General features: G+C 42.6%; 1 protein-coding gene across 4 annotated transcripts in view; it reads right to left on the bottom strand.

Moving 5' to 3' along the window:
- Nucleotides 1–3,367: 3,367 nt before the first annotated feature.
- Nucleotides 3,368–19,049, bottom strand: part of RECQL (RecQ like helicase) — a 257,768-nt gene continuing 242,086 nt past the window's right edge. For 2 of the 4 annotated variants that reach the window (XM_086920504.1, XM_086920498.1), the window contains exons 14-15: nt 13,404–13,539; nt 3,368–6,148 (exon numbers count right to left, since the gene is read on the bottom strand). In XM_086920504.1, the coding sequence (XP_086776630.1) occupies nt 5,960–6,148; nt 13,404–13,539 (325 nt within the window). In that variant the 3' untranslated portion in view covers nt 3,368–5,959. The remainder of the gene's footprint in view (nt 6,149–13,403; nt 13,540–19,049) is intronic. The other 2 variants (XM_086920518.1, XM_086920513.1) reach the window with 1 other exon arrangement.

Genomic DNA, 19,049 nt, shown 5'->3' with positions numbered 1-19,049 from the left:
CAAACACTTTGGAATACTACAACCCTGCCAGTCCTGGCGGCTGGGGTAACATTCCACCCTTCTAGAGGGAGAAGACATGTAGTTACTGGTTTACCCATTTAAAGTTAAACAGAGCCTCAGCATCACAAAATGGATGCTGCTGCCACAAATACGAGTCTGACCTCCTGCTGCTGGACGAAACTCTGGCAGGGGAGGCCTAGACAATAGGTTTCCTGTCCAGAGAGGTGCTGGCACCTTCTTAGACAGGCTTTTAGTGTATTGGGGCAGGGAGGGCTGCATTCAGTGAATGCTTTCCAGACACTGCCTGGGGCCCACAAGGTGCTCCATGTATAGCCTAGTTCAAACCGGTTGCTGGGGCACACAACCCCAGCTCTGACGCGAAACTGGACAAAGGGTGGACCCTTCCCAGGTCCACCCATAGGAGGGACCTAGCCAGGTAGTCCAGCCCCCATCCTTAATAAAAGGATATGAGCTGTGTCCCTAGGACTTTAGATTACCCTGGATGAAACTTTGATACAGAATCCTGGACCTTCGACGTTCCGTTTTGACTGGAAGATGGACGATGTCTCCCTTGTGGTCAAGGAGTGACCACCCTGTTCAAACGGGCACCAACAGCAACTTGCCGGCCTGCATTTTGGAGGCTACTGCCAGATCCCGAAGAATCTGCGACACAGGACACGGACTTCCAGACATCTCTGACCCCGACTCACACCCACAGCAAAGCTGAGATACGTGGCGGACACGAGAGACGTGGGACCGGAACTCCTGGACATCCTGCATTTTGCAAGCTTCACTCCTTCAACGAGGTATCTCGAAGTTGTGCTTTGGGTTGCTTGAAGCCCCAGCCCCGAGCACCATTTGTACTGAAGCCCAGGCCCTCACACTCCGCGAGTGTTCCGTGGGCCTTGCTTTTGCATTTGAGCTTCACGCGTCCTCCCGGTTCCTTGCCGTTGGCTAGTGAGCCCCCTGAAGAATTTTCTTTGAACTTAACTTGCTCGCCTGGTTGCTCCAGGCTTGCTCCAGCTTCCCTGCGAAGGAGAAGCGCCACAGACCTTGCTGGTCTGCAACAGAGCCAATCTCGACATACTCCGTGGGTTGCAGTTGCCAAGGCTTGTTGGGTCCAATCCGGATACCGACACTGCAGTCAACTAGATCCATCGTGGGACAGCTCGAATCCACCGCCTGGTCATCGTCGATTCCTCCTGGACCTCATGGCTGAAGAGAAAAGTTTGACTACTTAACCTGAAACCACCCAACATCGCCTGGTTCGTTCCTGGTCACTGGCTGGTGACCCATACTCTGTCCCTTCTGCTTTCAGGTTCTTCAGATCTTCGATCCACCCATGGATCCACCCGGATACTTTTCCTCTGGTTGCCTGCAGCACTTCTTTGCAGCTCTCCATAGAAAACGATAACGAAACCCAACAAGAAAAGACACCTATGCACTCGGCTTCCCTGGGTGAGGTAACACGAGTACTCCGGTGCTCCCGTGGGTCATGACTCTCGGAAGTTTCCTAGTTTCAAAGGGTTCCATCCTAGTCCATCCGTAAGTGTCCTTAAATTGTATATTTGTAACTTTTACGATCACCATAGAAAGTCAATGGTAACCCGCGTCTGTGTTTAGACACCAAACGCGTCTCCCGTGGGCCTCCTACTTCCTAACCTTTGGTTGTTTAGAGTAGCCCCAGCGATTCCACAGGCCCTAGGCCTGCTTTCAAATTATCTCGTGGTCCTTATACCACTATTTTAGTATATGGTTTGTGAGGTCCCTAGGGCATAACGTATACTGTGCAACTTATCGTATATTGACTTGTATTGTATTTTTACCTCTAACCTCATAAAGAGTGCAGAGGGGTTGTGTTTAGATTAAATACATATATATTTGATATATGCCTTGTGTGGTGTCCTTTCATTTGGTATTCAAGGGATTATAATTGGTAAAAGAACTTGCTTAACTCACCTACTGAAGTCTTAGCCTGATGACTGCTGGTTCACGCTACCACTAGGATAGCTTTCTATAAGGTTGACCTTACAACCACCATCAATAAGGGTCGATTAGACTGGTGCAAGGTGCCCACTAGAACTAGTGGACATCATATGCCAGGCTAACTTCTCACAAAGGGGTATTTTATAAACACTTGATTTTCATTCTGTGGCTCTACTCTGACCCAATCTGAAACACTTGCTGGCTACACACTTCAGTAGTAACTTTACACTAAACAGAAGCTCCAAGCCACATAAATGATTTGTTACATTGAATCTGTTTCTAAATACTTTGAGATAAAGTATATTAACATTAAAATGAAGATAAAAAAAGCATTTGAATGTTGAAGTGTGTAATGATACAATATTTCAATCTGTTCTAACTCCGCAACTAGCTGTAGAAGCAACCACTAAAAAGAAAAATCCCCCAAAAAATCATCAACTAATTTCATTAGTGGTTAAGTATTTGATAAATATAAAATGCATACATTAGAGTGTTTGCTCCTCATTCTACCAATTGTTTACCTAATAATGTTTTATAGGTTCAACCTTCAGTGGTATCAACTCTACGACAGTGTCACTCCATCCAAAGATGAGCATGTGCCCAGGCAGCACTGATGGTACAGGAGTACCAGGTCACTTGTTTCTGGGCTAAATATCAGGTTTTTAACTACTTTCGAGCTCTCTGTTTGGAATTATTCCTGGTGCCACCTGAAAATACACTTATCACTTCCAATGGGTTATTTTCTTGGTTACCTAGCAAAAGAATAAATCACTTCTGCACAGCGTTTCGTTCCTGTTAAAAGCCTGTATTGTTGATACATCAGCCCACCCTTGCAACGCTTTTGTTTGTCATCTCCTTACCATTAATTTTGCTTCCATTGATGCTTTCTGTTTAATGGCTTTCATTTTCTTTTTGTCTACATGTGAACTTTTCAAGTAATAAAGTTTTGAGCTGAAAACAATACAAACCTCACTGTGATCACTACTTTGTTAAGTCTCTAACATTTTAGAGACTGATGCAGTAGCACTTGCTCAATTGCACTAGTTTTTTAAAAGGCTTATTTCATAAATATGGTATTGTTTCAAGCAAAGTCATTTATGGTGAGATTGGTACAAAACAAACTATGTAGCAAACAGTGTTGGGGAAAGTAACACTACAATTCCAGAGTCTAAAAAATCTACAAAATGCAAATGTGTTTGGAGTAGTGGACAATACCCATTATCCGCATTGTCTCACATGAAACCCACATAGCTGCACCCTATAGTGGAATAATGTTACCTGAACCTGTCATTTAGAAAAAATCCATACTTTGTTTCTCCAGTTTCAATATCTGAAAGATAATACTCACCGGACAGAAAAAAAGAGTAATATCACACAGAACTTCTTATAGCAGTCTTTATTAAACTTTGGTACAAAATCTATTCAATATCGATATGGTCTACAGTGCGAAACTGAAAAAAAAATTGATAGCTAATTGACAGTACATTCAGCATACTCAAGACTTGGCTTTGGGTCTGTTAAGTGAAGCTTGTATTATCTGAATCGCTTGATGTCATTTATGAAAGACATTATCAACAAACATGTATTTTTTTTAAATAGCTCAAAAAGCACATGATAGCAGCATACTTCACATGGGCCTAGTGCAAAAACTAAACAAAATATGAATTTCAATAATAAAAAGCAATGATAAAAAAAAAAATCACAGAATGAATTCCATACTATAGTAATTATATTTGTATAGGTACATGCATGTGACATAGTCCAGGAGATCTTGCCCCTTATGGAGGCTGGGATCTCTTTAGACAGACATGCAAGTCAAATTACCTTTTGCTTTTAAGTTCTCATGAATACAAAAGGATATCGTATCACAAAGAGGGATCAAGTGAAACCATTATTTAAATTAACTAAAAGTAACAAGAAGCAAAGGCAGAAGTCCCAAACCAGATACTTGATTGGGATTCTTCAGGTTTATGAAAGAAGCATAAAAAACAACAGGCTTCTGTTTTGTCTGTGAAATAATTTCTCATGGCTATCTTGTAGTAGTTGTAGATCAAATAATTTGGAAAGTGCTCCTATGTATGTTCTCAAGGGAGTGCTTCTTTAAGTAAATGAAACTTATAGGCTGTAGATAACTGGGGAAATTACTAGTCCAAAGGTCACAAGATAAGCGCTGTTTAACCTTCCCAAGCAATAAGTTAGACTTTAAACTCTGAATCTAGAGGTGAGTCTTGATAAAGTAATCCACAGTCGAGACGTACGCCAAGCTGTGTATGATGCTTCTTACTTGGAACTGAAGGATCACAATTGATAAAAAGACAAAGATTGAGTAATTGTTTGCCCTACATTTATTTCCCACTTGACTCGAAGTTACATATTGACTTGTACATGCTGTGCGCATTGTTCCAAATAGTTGCCTGTATGGATTCAAGCAACTAAGCTCTTTAATCACCTAGTAGCAACAGGGCTTTAGTGGATGACACCCAAATTGTTTGATTCATGATCTCCTGAGGAAATTATTCAGTAGAGAGATGGCTGTTTGCAATACTGTTGCCTTGCTCTGGCGTGTTAGGTTTAAGAATGCAGTGTTGTTTGGGAGGATAAAGTACATTAGGGTAGAGTAAATAGACACTGCAGAGAACTATAGCATATAAGAAAACTGACAAACCTCTTACTTGCTGTTAAGGTGGATCTTCAACCTATTTTTTCAAAAGTCTATTGGGCTAATAATTCTGGCAGAATAATCTTGTGATTTATATCTGAGCTATGCATGACAAAAAAACAAGGATTGGTAAGTCCAAGTGACTGTGCTCATAACGTTAAATAATATGCTTGGTTCAGAGGCAAAAAAGTTTAAAGAACACCTTGATTAAGTCATGACTTTATGATGTCATCAGTCACAAGATGTGAAAGCCTCTAAAGGATGCTATGATACCATGCAGTAGCTAACATTCCTTAATAGGAGGTAGCATGTAAACCACATCCATCAATAAATCAGCACTCAAAGGCAAGGAGCAGCACAGAAAAATACTCATTTGGAGAAATCTGTGGGCAGGAAACAGAACTAAGAATGAGTGAGCTAGACACACTGTTACTAAACAGAAAACAATGTTTTCCGTATAATAAACTTTGCATACTGTTTACTGACACGAGTGTGCAGCTACATATTGCAGTATACAACAGTTGTTTTAGTACCTTGATTTAATGTCACTCTATGTATTAAACTCAGTTGAAAGAGAGTCTTCAGGATTAGAACCTGCAACTAACAGACTGAACACAGATCTGATTTTCAAATACCTAACACCTTGACATATTTCACAAAACCAGTTCCTTTTGAAATGAGATTACAAACTCTACCAAGGACTAGGGCCTGCCACCAGAAAGCTTCTTCAAGTGCTAAATATTAATTGTTTCTAGAACCAAATTGTTTACTTTAAGGAATGTATTTATTTTTTCCAGAAGGAAGGCATATTTTATTTTGGTCCATGGTCAACAACCAACTCGTTTGAGGGTAATTTATTGTAATAAAAATGTGTGATTTAAAAGCTCGAGAGGTGGCTCTGAAGGGCAGCACATTTGGAAGGAAGGGCAACATTTTCATGTACTCTTTTTTTTCAAGGCAGTCAAACTCGATCACAGTAAGAAGGATATGTTGTCTTGCCAGGACCTTCTGGTCCACCATCAATTGCCATCCTGTTTCTTGAAGGATCTGGTTCAAATTCCTCAGAGGACGTTGTGATTCAAATGATATTCTAGCAGTAGAGGTGACAAGAGAGTACAGTAGAAATATAATTAAAGTACAACTGATAGAAACCTATTGTGAGCATGAAAAGGTGTGAAAAAAATCATTATTACAGGGTATTTTGAAAAATAAGAAAAGCCAAGTGCAGTAGCTAACAGTGCATATATTGAGAGCTAACGGCTATCTCAAAGTATACTGAACTCAATGAGTAGCGATGTCTGTTTCTAAAAACGGTCACTCAATTAACATAGCATCTTCAGCACCCTTGTTTTCAACCTTGTTCTTCTTTGCATGAAAGTTGCATTTTTTTGCAGGCCGTTTTAGCTCTCCTTCCACTTTCTTCACAGACTTTTCTGAAGCTTCGTGGTTTTCTTGAACGCCACTGTCAGACTTCTCACCGTCTGACGCCTCAGGAGACATCTGCTGTGAAGCAAAGTGCGGCACATTAATACCACGCTAACATTGCTGTCCTAAAGCTCATTCATAACTGTGATTAGGGTCATAGAGAAGGAATGCGCCATTTACTCAGACAAATACTATGGGTTCAGTTTTAATAATGGTTTAGTGCTTCATATTCTATGTAGCCACGGGTAATACATTCTTCTAAGGAGTTGTGGCCTGCAAACTGTGTGGACCGTTAAGCGACCCTCATGATTTGCAGAATCTGGCAACTGATATTTTAAAATAAATTATTAATTTACATATTTTATTTTTACTGGCTGGGTGTTTGTTCCTCCTTTAATCATGCTTTAGCAATGCTGCGGTTTTATAATAGCTACATAAGACGTTACAATGGACCAGGGAAGTCTGCTACTTTTTAACATCACTTCCTGTAATGTCAGGGAGAGGGTGGTAGGTATTAGGAGCATGATTTTGTTTTCAGGCCCCCATAGGTCAAGTCATATTGGCAGACAGTGTGGGAGGGCTCACTCTACCATAGTTTGTGATATAAAAGATCTGCAGATAAACGAAGGAACTGACTTCAGTTGGCACCCAGATCCGGAGTCTGCAGACGTGGATTTTTTCAGACAATTGGAAGTTTCTGAAAGGTTATGCCTTTCCTCCTTTTTCGATGATTTCTCGAGTAGCTGCAATAGTCCACAAATGGAAGGTTTCTTTGGTTCTTGTGATATTTGGAAGTCTCAAGCATGGTACCATATGTTGTTAGAAATGCTAGTGAATTACCCAGTTTTACTACCGGTATTCCTGCAAATCCTTCTAGGTCCTTCAGGAGAGCTGCACAATCAAGTTCTAGATGGGGATCTGAGAATGATGGCTTGGAAAATTTGAGGAATCTATGGGAACTGCCAGGACTTTTCTAAGAGGCATCAATCCTCATTAAAGAATCTTGGGCACCAGGAACACGTAAAATCGATCAATTGGCTTGGCAGAAGTGGGTTTGCTGGTGTTGAAATGTACTTTGATAACATTTCGGTGGATGTAGTGGAGGTAGCTAACTACCTTTCAGAATTGTTTTCAAAAAGCCTAGCTAACAGAACTATCAATGTTCATCGTTCTGCTGTTACCGCTGGTCATGTTTTGGTCAATGGTTTTTCTGTGGGTCAAAATGTACTTATTAAAATATTGTTAAGAAGTATTAGGTTTTCTAAACCACCCATTTCTAGGTATAATTCCCTGTGGGATGTCTCTAAAGTCTTGAAATTTATAGATAGCCTGGGATCAAACAATTCATTATCTCTCAAACTACTTTCCTTCAAACCACAACCCTTCTCTGTTTAGTATCTTTTAGAAGAGTCTCTGATGTTAAAGCTTTAGAAACTTCTAACAGAGTTTTTTCCCCAGAAGGTATTTTTTTTATTTTAAAAACAGAACCGAAATTAATCCTCAAACGATTTTCTATCCTTGATGATTATGTCAATTTATGTGTTGTCAGATGCGTTAAAGAATATGAACAGAAAACTTCTCCATTAAACAGTTACTGATTTCTTTCAGGAAACCTCACAAAGGTGTTTCACCTTCAACTCTAGCAGGATGGGTTAAAGAGGTGATGAAATTGTCTGATAATAATGTAACCATGTTTGGCGCACACCCTGTCCATGGTGCTTCTGCTTCTCAAGCCTTTTTACAAGGATGTTCTCTGAATGATATTCTTAAATGTGCTGATTGGTCAAATGATATGGTTTTTTGCAAGTTTTATTTTAGACCTATTGGAAATGCTGCTTCATGTCTATTGAAAATGCTTTAAACTTGCAATAAGATTAGCCTCCGGTCTTGCCATAAAATGTAGATTTTCCCCAACTTTGTTGACGAGAAAATCTGGATTTTATTAAAGTCACGGAGGCTAATATTATTCACTCTCTAATCCCAGCCCTCTATTCACTTGTTTTTCTTTACCTTTTATGTCGTTCTCAACAATAATTTGGATGGATTATTAAATATTATTAATTTGGACTTTTTGCTTTTCTCTAACGTTGTCAAGATCTCTCTCCCCTCGAAGAGGATTCTTTGGATTGGATCATCTGTCTTTCTTGTTTTAATTAGTTTATTTATATTCACTTAATTTATTTTGATAGAAAAAAGAAGGAAGTGTTACTAGTGTTCTGACATTTTATTGGGTTGGAATTTCTTTGTGTCACAATGCTCTTTATACTTTAAAGTGGCTGTGGTTAGCTAAATAAAGAAGATTGCTAAATAAAGAAGATTGCAATATGTGTCTTTAATAAAATCCAGATTTTCTGGTCAACAAAGTTGGGGAAAATCTACATTTTCCACTGCAATGTTCAGTTGCATGAACAGGATATAAAAGGGAAAGAATAAGATGTGCACTTACACATAATGGACAGGTACAACCTTTTAAAGCTATAAAATCAATGTTTTTTGGGCCTCATCCTACATCCCCCTACCTCCAGCAACGTACCAAAGCAATATAGACGCCTCTTTTACATGGATCCACTATCAATACCCTTTAGCATCAGAACCACACAATAATTTAAAAAAATTATTAAAATACAAAAACTAGGGCTGGGCGGCAAACTCTGCTCACGGAATTTGTGAAGTTTTGCCACTCAGCACTCCGTTTGGATCGCAGACTTTGGCAAAACCTCCACCATCCACTGGCGGAGCAAAGTTATCTGACACCTACCCCTGTAGCCAGGTATCAGGCACTGCGCATATAAACCCAACAGGTTCTCTTACTCCCGTTTTCAGCCTTTCCTCAATTTGGGAAGGCGTTTGTCCTAATATTTTTCTATACGGACAGGATAAGTGAGCAGCTTGACCTAAACTACCACGACGACTCCAGCAACGTAGTATGCCCCTCTCCAGTAGTTTGTCTCATAATGTTGTTGCAGATATGGGGGATGATATTTTCTCAAATACATTATCCATCTCAATGTGCTGCGTTCACCTCATTACCTCCACGAGTCTTCAGACAAGGTCTATTCTGATTGTCAGACAAGAAAGTTATAGAAGCAAAGGACGGAGCGGGAATCAGTTTGCAGGTGCTTGCTACCCTCTGTGAGGAGCAGTGGGAAGGGAGAAAGTTAAATTTTGGAGCCGGCGGACAAGGGGAGTCTGCACATGAACTAGAGCATGAGATCTAGCAGAGGGCAGCGTCAGAAGACTCAGACAGTAACAGGGAAACTGCACCGTGCACCGATGCATAGGCTGTGGTGCTAGCTGCAGACTCAGGCGCAACAACACACATCAGGAAAAATCACTGGTGCATTATATGAGCACCAGTTACACTAAACAATGGTCACAAACAGTAAGCACAGATATGAAGAGCACAACAATTCCAGCTTAAGTCCAAAGAATCATATATCACTACAAATCCGAACAAATTTCTGTTTCAAAATGAAATATAAAATACCATATAAAATAATATATATGTGATCACTGCTCCAGAAGAGCTATAGTCTTACGCTTCTACACTCCAAGATGGCCTCTTCTTGAGTCTCCTACTCTTGTCTTTTCCGTTTTCTGCTGAATGATTTAGCTATAGAGCCTCCAGAAGGCCAGTGGCGGACTGAGGGTTGATTCTTAGCCAGTGAGCGTGGGAACACCAAAGGGCGCTCTATCATGATTCTACAAACCAGACAAGTATCTCGTAGGAGAGCAGTACGACTGACTGTCCACCTGTCTGTCAGCTGCTTTAGCTCCATGGTGTACTGGTTGCATGGCCAGCTCCCTGTTGCACCCCAGGGCTCAGGAGCCAGACTCTGCTTCTGCAACCTGCTGCCCTCTCTGCAAGTGGGGTGGAACCCAGCTCTACAAAAACTACAGACAGGTGGGTGCGGCAGTCCCAGCATCAGTAAGAGGAGTGTAGTGTAGTTCCTATATTCCCAATAAGCTCTGCGCATTGGAATAGTATATCCTATAGTTTAGACGTAGGACTGAGGTCAACTAGGTCTCTATCGAATATACTACACTTAATAGTGAATGCCAGCTAGCTCAGAGGTCACTAGAAACGTTCTCGAATTCACAAGGAGGGATTAGTTTCTGACAACCGCATAAACATGACAACTTTGTTTCCCAAGAATAAGAAATGTATTTTTAGAGTCGTGGAAACAATAGATAAGTATTTCACTCAGTCACTCATGCATGCTTAGTTTCTACAAAGGTGCAGAGAAATAGAGAGATGGGCGTTTTCCATAAAAGGTTTTATTGAACAGTCTTCTTTCTCATGCAAGTAAAGTGAACTGCTACAATCGTAATGCAGACTGCAAAGTATAATGCGTACAGCGAGAACAATATTATAAAATAATACTGTAAGAGCATTGTATGGTTTCTAAACCGTATATCAATACATACATAAATAACAATGGCTAAAATTACTCAATTGGTGCTTCTCAATATGCCTACCCCAATGTACCTAACCTAAGTCTAGTATGCGGGAGGGAGTAAGTGTGATGTAGCATAGGTTTAGTTTTTCTTTGCCAAGAATCTATCCAAGGTTTCTCTAGGTTCTAATCAGCTCCATACCTTAGTTTAGAATGAAGGAGGTCTGGTCTCTGGACTCGATTTCCCAACACCCCGCAAGGGGAGCTTGGAAACACTGGAGCTGGATTCTCGCCGGGAGAAATGCAGCCTCTTGATCAGTGAGTTAGCTGGAGGGTCGGCTTCCTTCCGCACTTGCTGTAGCGAGCTGCGTCAGGCAAGTAGATAGTCAAACTGCTCCAAACCACTGTGTCTTGCTTGAGCAAGTGAAGGCATATTTATACCTTGAAGGTGCCTAGTTTGATGTAAAGTTGGGCATAATAACGTCAGGAAAGAACCCCAAGGGTATAGTAGTTCTTTGTAAAGTACATGAGTTCTTGGACAAATCAATACTCCAGCAAAGAGAGGTCCCCGACTGCTTAAGCCGGTTTTCCAAGAAATCGTTGTGACATTTTGATACGGGTAGAAGTAGCCACGCCTGTATTTGGTCTGCATGAGCTATGTCTAAATAAGGGAATGATTTCTATGCCTATATTAGGGCATTGTGAATTGTACCTATAGAAGGGCATGAATCGGGGAAATTTCACTTCGGATCCTAAAACGCCATACAACAGGAGGAGAGGAGAGGAAGTAAGTTGTAAAACTGGTCCATCCGTAACCTAGCCTTTTTTTTGCATTTAGGCACATTTATTTTGACTTTTATAGGTGTAATGGCAAAACTAGAAAAACTACTTTGCAAAATAAAAGCGCAACATGCAATACTCTACCTGATTTCTGAGGAGTTTTTGGGTCACTCCCTGGAATTCCGCGGAGTGAAACTCCGCAAGCTCCGTCCAGGCCCAACAAAAACCCTTCAAGGACCCTCCCAAAAAGAGATTACTCCACTGGGTACTGCTATGCCTCACTTTTCATATTTTCACAACAAAACTACATTGAACAGTAAAGGCCAGAGGAATGTTAATGGGACATTTATTGTGACTTAAAATAGAGTACATGGAGAGGACTGCTATTTCGCAGACCTTGAAAGAGGGAATATTATCTTTTAAGTTAAGGTAGTGTTTGTAGCACTGGTACTTAGACAGGCTAAACCTTCTTCACATAATATCCCTTTCATAAAGCCAAAAATAATCTTTGTGTACTCATCCTAAGCACATTGACCCATTGCAACAGTCTAGTAGTTGGTCTACCTAAACAGTGTTCCTCCCTGGAATAAATGTTGCAATAGGAACCCTCGACAACATTCCTAAGACTACCCCTTCATCGTAGTCGCATCATCAAATTGGTTGGTTATGTGCCCAAAATACAAATATCTTATTCTTAGCCACCAAAATTTCAAATGATCATTTGTACAGCGGTCCCACTGCTTTGTACAGCATGTTTTGTCTAAAAGCTATATTATACTGGAAAAATAAAATTAAAATAAGACTTAATGGGTCTCGAAGCCTAAGTATCCATTTAAAATAATCTGTATTTGAAACGGAGATGGTTATCATATTTAGCAAATCGGGGTGGGCATCTTCTACTTTAGGAGTTTTTGTGATGAACAAAGTACAGAAACCAATAAGCACTTCCTATTTGGGTGCCTATATCACTCTTGTTCTAGAGGTCATTGGTTAGAGCTTATCTTTAATACATATGATTAATTTTTCTAGATTTAAAACTTAAGTCATGAAATGAGGATCCCACCATAAGTTTGGTAATAAATATCTGTGGAGAGCGTGGTCTCAGAACTCTATAAATATGGGACTTAATATGTTCAAAGTAACGTTTATATGCCTCTGAAGCACTTATGACTCCTATGGTATATGCTATGATTGGTATGTTATTTGTTAACCAGTCTAATTTGATCTGCTCTTTTGCCCTTTAACATAACTGTGAATAACACTAAGAGAGTGCTTTAATTGTACTCAACATTTTAATGCAATCATCTTATAAAGTGTTTCGTAACTACATAGGCATTTGAATTTCAAAATAACAAATAGAATTATTTAAAGGGGAACTCAGTTTGTGTCTTTGGACTTCAATCATCACAAGACGTCAGCAGAACTGAAATTCTTCTGTGGAGAAACTAGCAACATCCATTACCGAGGCACTGTGTAGATTGGTATTGTCTGCACACTGTGGAAACAAATATTTCCTAACTAGACATGTTGGACGTGCCAAGACCATCTCTACGGTCCACTGAGAGGATCTCCAAACTACCCAATGAAGTGGTCTTTAAATCACCTTTTCAACCATGTTATTGGCCATAGCATGCTTTAACATGAACCATTTGTCAGTAATTGTCTCCATGTTGTCCTAAGGAGAGCCTCAATGCCCCCATAAAATGGTCCTTAGATCCCATAAACATATACAAAATGTTTCTGTCTCAATGTACACTTAAGAATAAAAACTCCTATTAAACACAATAACATGTTCCGAAGCTAAAGGGTATTAAAATTTACATTGTATTCTGGGGAGTGCTTGCTTTTGTATGCTAGTTGTACCTCAATTAAACTTATCTTGGCGAACCCACACCATATTTTGTTGGGGGTCCTTGTCAATGTGTGTTCAACCTGAGGTTTGAACCATAACAATGTCTTCATGTGGCCTCTTGTCTCTGTTCGCTACTAGTCTTTTTAAACTTTCATTATCCTGCGGACACCATGACTAGATTCACAAAATGCAAAACTATCAAAGCACAGTGTAGACTAAATTAGCATTTTAGTGTTATCACAGCTTTGAAAAGTTGAGCACGTGATATGTTATCTTTCTCACTGAAACAGTATATTGTACATACCGAGTCCGTGGAGTGACTTGATTTATGTTTTTTCATTTCCACGCGGATCGCATGCTTCTCATTCTTGAGAAGATCAACTTTTGGCCCCTTTTTCAGGTAGGAAATGGTGGCATAAGCAGTAAAACTGAAGTCTTCCCTGCAGAAATAAAACCAAAATCTGTGTTTGTAAATAGATCACTATTGAGACATATGTGTTAGACCATAGAAAACCAATGGAAGACTATTTACATCCTAGCAGTAGATCTAACTCAAAGCAGGCAACACAATATGCAAGGAGAGAACCTTGCTAATATGTCAAGACACATTTAGGAAAGTAAAGTCTCTGTTCTACAAAGGCTGTACCTCGTATAATAAATGTACACAGAAAGTTAGATTTCCCATTACAGCAAACTGTAATTTCCGTAACCACATTGTATGCAGAAAATATACATATTTAAGATCAAGCCAAATATTACCAAACTTAAAATTCATTTTTTGGAAACACCCCTGTTTAATTGATAAACGGTCCACACAAAATGATGGAGCTGGAAACCGAGATTTAGTGGTGCACACCTCGCACAAGAATGGTCTTTTCCATGCGACAGAAAAGGAACTTTCTAATACTACATATTTTTTGATAATTGCAAGTTTTCCACCACCACTAGAGTAACAGTCTCGACCAAACCATTGGCTCTCAGATTGTACAAAGCAGTATGCCTCTGCTTTGCTCCATGATCGGCTAATTGTATCTGTTATCAAAACTTGGTGAAACACTCAACTTCAACCAACTTAGACTACCACCATAAATCCTTGCTGTCTACCTAAACTCTTCATTGGGCCAACAGTATCCAGTACAACTTGCTGCCACACTTTATTAGGAACCCTAACAGGGTCGGGAGGTACAATTACTCTTTGCCTCCTGCTACCAGCAGCACACCAGTATTTTTCTCACATGCCACTTATTCATGCTTCTATCCACATGCCCTCATGCTGCATATCAAATATTTTCTTCCTATGACCAACCAGAAGAATTATTCTCCTATTCTTCCAAACATCAACTGAATGAACAAAGTTTGTCATACCTCGGCACTCTAAAAATGTAATATCATAGAAGCCAATGCTTCTAAAGGAGTTTATTCCCCGTCTTGGCCTATTTAGAGAGTCAAGACCGCAAATGGCTCATATGCACAGCACCAATATATTTAATCAGAGAGAACATCCGAAAAATGCAATTGCTTTGAATTTTTAATAGCTTATTTAAGAAATATATCTGTACAGTCTTTTGCAGTAGTAACACACAAAATATTGTAGTCAAAAGGTCCTTCTGTACTGTAATCCCAGAAGAAAAAGGACGAAACAAGCAGCCGACACGTGTTTCGTTACTGAAAAGTAACTTCATCAAGGCTTCTAAGATCTGTAGCTGGAAAGTATCGAGGCCAATCCGCAATTTTCATTAATAAGTGGATTGCTATACCTTAAATTTGGTACTGCGAAGCATCACCTTGTCCGGAAAGGACACAAGATAAGGAGGCAAACAAGAGAACACCTGCAACTCATTCACCCTCTGGGCCGATGTAATTGCCACTAAGAAGGCTGTATTGATGGTCAACAGCAGGAGGGGACAATTGTGCAAAGGCTCAAATGGAGCACACATCATGTAGGTGAGGACCAAATTAAGGTCCCACTGTTGCATCACAAAGGGCATAGTTGGAAACAGGTGAGGAAGCCCTTTCAGAAAACTATGCACAATGGGAGATTTGAAAAGAGAATGTCGGTCTGGCAACTGCAAAAAAGCAGACGGAGCAGAAAGGTAACCCTCAAGGGTGCCCACAGCAGAGCGCTGCTGGGCAAGGATCAGAATGAACAAGAGGACAGTAGAAAGAGAAGCAGATAAAAAGATCAATAGACCTCTCAGTGGAGTACAATACGACTTTCTGCCAACGGCAGGCTTATATCGTGTTGGAGGAGTGCAGCATGGCCGCCAGAATAATGTTACAGACTTTGGGAGGAAGGTCAAAAGCTATCAACTGCCGCCACTTAAACTCCACGCATGGAGGTGCAGAGATGACTGGTTCGGGTGGAGAACCCTCCTCTGCTGCTGCAACAGAAGATCCTCCAGAAAGGGCAGCCTGATCGGAGCATCGGCACTCATTCTAAGAAGCTCTGGATACAAGACTCTCCTTGCCCAATACGGAGCCACTAGGATGACTTGGGCCTGGTCGTTCCTAATATTCTTCAGAATGTGGGCATGAGTGGTATGGGTGGAAAGGCGTTCAGCAGGCCTGAGCTCCACTCGCGACAAAATGTACCGCCTGGCAATAGAAGCCTTGAAAACTCCAGAGCACAGTACTGCTGACACCGTGTTCTCTTTGGAGGCGAACAAATCTAACAGAGTTTCTCCCCACTGCTGAAAGACCGGCTAGGCATCGACGGCTGAGTTCATCCTCCCTGGCGTTCAGAGAACCTGCAAGGTGTTGAACCACCAGGGTTACGCCCTGCTGTTCCAGTCATGTCCGGAGATGCAGAGCCTCTCAACAAAGGATCCACGACCCCACCCTGCCTTACTTGTTGCAGTACCAAATGGTGGTGGTGTCCGTGAATACCTGCACCAGCTTCCTCTTGACAGAGGGAAGAAATGCCTTCAATGCAAATCTAATCGCTAGGAGCTCCAATAAATAATGTGGAGCCTCGTCTCTGCTGGAGACCAGTGCCCCCTGATCTCCACCTCTCCCAGATGGCCGCCCCATCCCAGAAGTGATGCATATGTCACAACTGTGAGATCTGGTTGGGGAAGGGAGAGGGATCTGCCATTGACCCAATCACGGTTCGTCAACCACCACTGCAGATCTCTTGCAGTTCCTTTCAAGATCTGTACCATGTCGGCGAGATTTCCCCGATGCTATGCCCGCTTGAACTTCAGTTCCTACTGCGGAGCCCACATACTCCACCTGGCATGCTTCACCAACAGGATACAGGAGGCCATGAGGCCCAACAACCTCAGAGTCGGTCTCACCGAATTCCAGAATAGAGGCCGAAACATCGGAATCATAGCCTGAATATCCTGGACTCGCTGCTCGAAAGGATAGAAACTGCACTTTGCCCAGAACTGCTTGGATGAAAGGGAGCGTCTGAGAATGAGGTGACTTTGGCATGTTTATAGAGAACCCCAGAGAATGCTGGAGGTTTGAGGTAGTCTGAAGGTGGGATACGATTGCCTGGGACAAGGATGCCTTCAACAGCTAGTCGTCGAGGTAGGGGGGAGAATGGCACCCCAAACCTGCGCAGATGAGCTGCGACCGCCACCATCACCGTGGGGAACGCCAAGGGGAATTGTTGAGGCTGAAGGAGAGCACGGTAAACAGTAAGTGCTCGCAGCCTACCTTGAACCGCAGGTAACGCTTGTGGCCCGCAGGATAGGAATATGCAAATATGCATGCTGCAGGTCTAACGCTACCACCAAGTCTTCTTGGTCTAGGGCAGACAAGACCTGAGCCCAAGCGAACATTCTTAATTTCTCCTTTTTGAGGAAGAGATTGACGATCCGAAGATATAGAATGGGCGGTAGCCCCTTGTTCTTCTTTGGAAACAGAAAGTAGCGGGAATAACAGCCACTGCCTACTTCGGAAACTGGGACCCTTTCTATAGCTCGCTTGGCAAAGAGAGCTGCAACTTCCTCTAAGAGCAACTTTAAATGATCCTCCGTCAGCCACTGCTGTTTGGTCAGAATGAGAGGAGGAAAGGAAAGGAAAGGTAGAGAATAGCCCTCCTGCACGATCTGCAAAACCCACTTGTCCGATGTTATGGGTCTCCAGTGGGGGAGATGAAGATGAATTCTCCCAAGTAGGGGAGATGATGAATTCTCCCACCAACTGGAGTAGTATGGTCCTGAAGAATCAGCCTAGGAGTGCTTGGAGACTGCAGCTGCCAAGAGAAGTGTGGTTGGCTACCTCTGGCCTCCATTCCTGGATCAGAATGCACTGCGTCCACGTCTTCGCACGGCTTGGACAGTCTGTGGGGGACAGTGGCTGGTTTACAGTTAATGTGTCTGGATTCCCCTTCGGCTGCCAAGAAAGGTGCAAAAGGAAGACTGGCCACGAGGAGTGGAGGAGAGGCCCAAGGATCTGGCCATAGCTTAAGAGTCCTTGAACCTGACCAGGGCGGAGTTCTCCTTCTCCCCCAAAAAAACGGGTTCCATCAGAGGGCATGTACATCCCCTGAGAAGGCAGATGTAAGGAGCTTGGTGTGGTGTCTCAATTCCACCGTCGTTGAAATTGATCTACCCAACACATTGTGTCTAAACCACACTGTGTGGTGAATTTTGACGCATCTCTCCATTCTTTAACTGCTTGGGAGGGCACAGCCCTGGACCTGTGGCAGCACTTGCGCAATTGTCTCCCAAAGGGAATGGGAGAAACGGCCTAATAGGCATGCAGTATTCACCGGCCGCAATGCCAGGCTGGAGGAAGGAAATAACATCTTTCCAAATGCATCCAACATCTTGGATTCCCTATCCTGAGGGGCAAAGGGAATGTGCCTTGAGACGTTGAGGCCTACTCCACCAAGCTTTCAGGGGTGGGGTGTTGGCTAAAGAACTTGGGATCACCCAGAGTTGGGCGATGGCAGCGTGTAATAGTCCTACTCACAGGAGCCCCTGTGATAGGCTTGGACCATGTGCCTAGAAGGACATCCATAAGTTCAAAAGGGGTTCGGATGTAGAAGCCCCTGGTTGAAGCACCTCAGTCAGGAGATTAGTCCTAATCTGCACTGAGGGCAGCTCAAGTCCAAGGACCTTAGCTACCCTCCTTACCACCAAGACAACGGATGTCACCTCCTCTGTAGCACATCGGAGAGAGCATGCCAGCATCTGGGCAGGTGTCCAGTCCACTGGCCTCTCCAAGTTCCCCACACCAGTCAAAGTTCTTCTCAGAGACTTCCCGTTTTTCCAGAGGGTCCATAGACCCCTCCCATTCCACCTCTTCAAAGTGCTCAGGCGATAACATAGAATCTCTGGGTTCATTCGGCATCTGAATCGGCGTTGAGCGACGTCGTTCCGGCTCTGTGTCATAGGGTATGAGGATGAGGCAGGCTCCGCCAATGAGCACCGGGGGCACCGTAAGCACAGACTTTGTCCGACATCGGGGAGGTTGCGATGGCATGATGGGCGTCAACCCAGATCAATGCCTGAGGCGGGCGAACCCGATGGGGCCTCTTCCAACCTGAGGGCTCACCAGCGGGGTTGTTCCGCTCAAATACTTGTAAAACTCTTTAATTTGAGCGAGAGTCACTCCGGCTCCTGGAAAGGGTGGGAGTCGACTCAGGCTCCGGGTCCACTGAACCGTGCCTAGAGCGTTGGTGCTCTTTACCTCTTTAGATGATAGAAGCTAGTCGAGGAGAAGACTAAGTCCGGTTCTACTACTTCTTATGCCTCTTCCCTGAGTTTCCGGAGGACCTCGAGTGGCAGGAAGAGGACTTGTGGCTCCCAGAACCGCAATCTCCTCTTCTTTGATCAGGACCGGGACCTCCATGGAGTCTTGCATGAGGGTGTTGAATGCTGGACCGCGAGAAGCTTCAACGCCCGCTCCCTCAAGGACTTAGGAGCCATGGCCCGGCAGCCGGAGCACGACTTTGTGTCGTGGTCACGCTCGAGACACCAAACACAAATCAGAA

The sequence above is a fragment of the Lissotriton vulgaris genome, chromosome 1_1 (assembly GCF_964263255.1).
Source record: "Lissotriton vulgaris chromosome 1_1, aLisVul1.2, whole genome shotgun sequence".
Classification (NCBI taxonomy): domain Eukaryota; kingdom Metazoa; phylum Chordata; class Amphibia; order Caudata; family Salamandridae; genus Lissotriton; species Lissotriton vulgaris.
The sequence above is the reverse complement of the archived record's forward strand: the minus strand, read 5'-3'. Positions and strand labels throughout refer to the sequence as shown.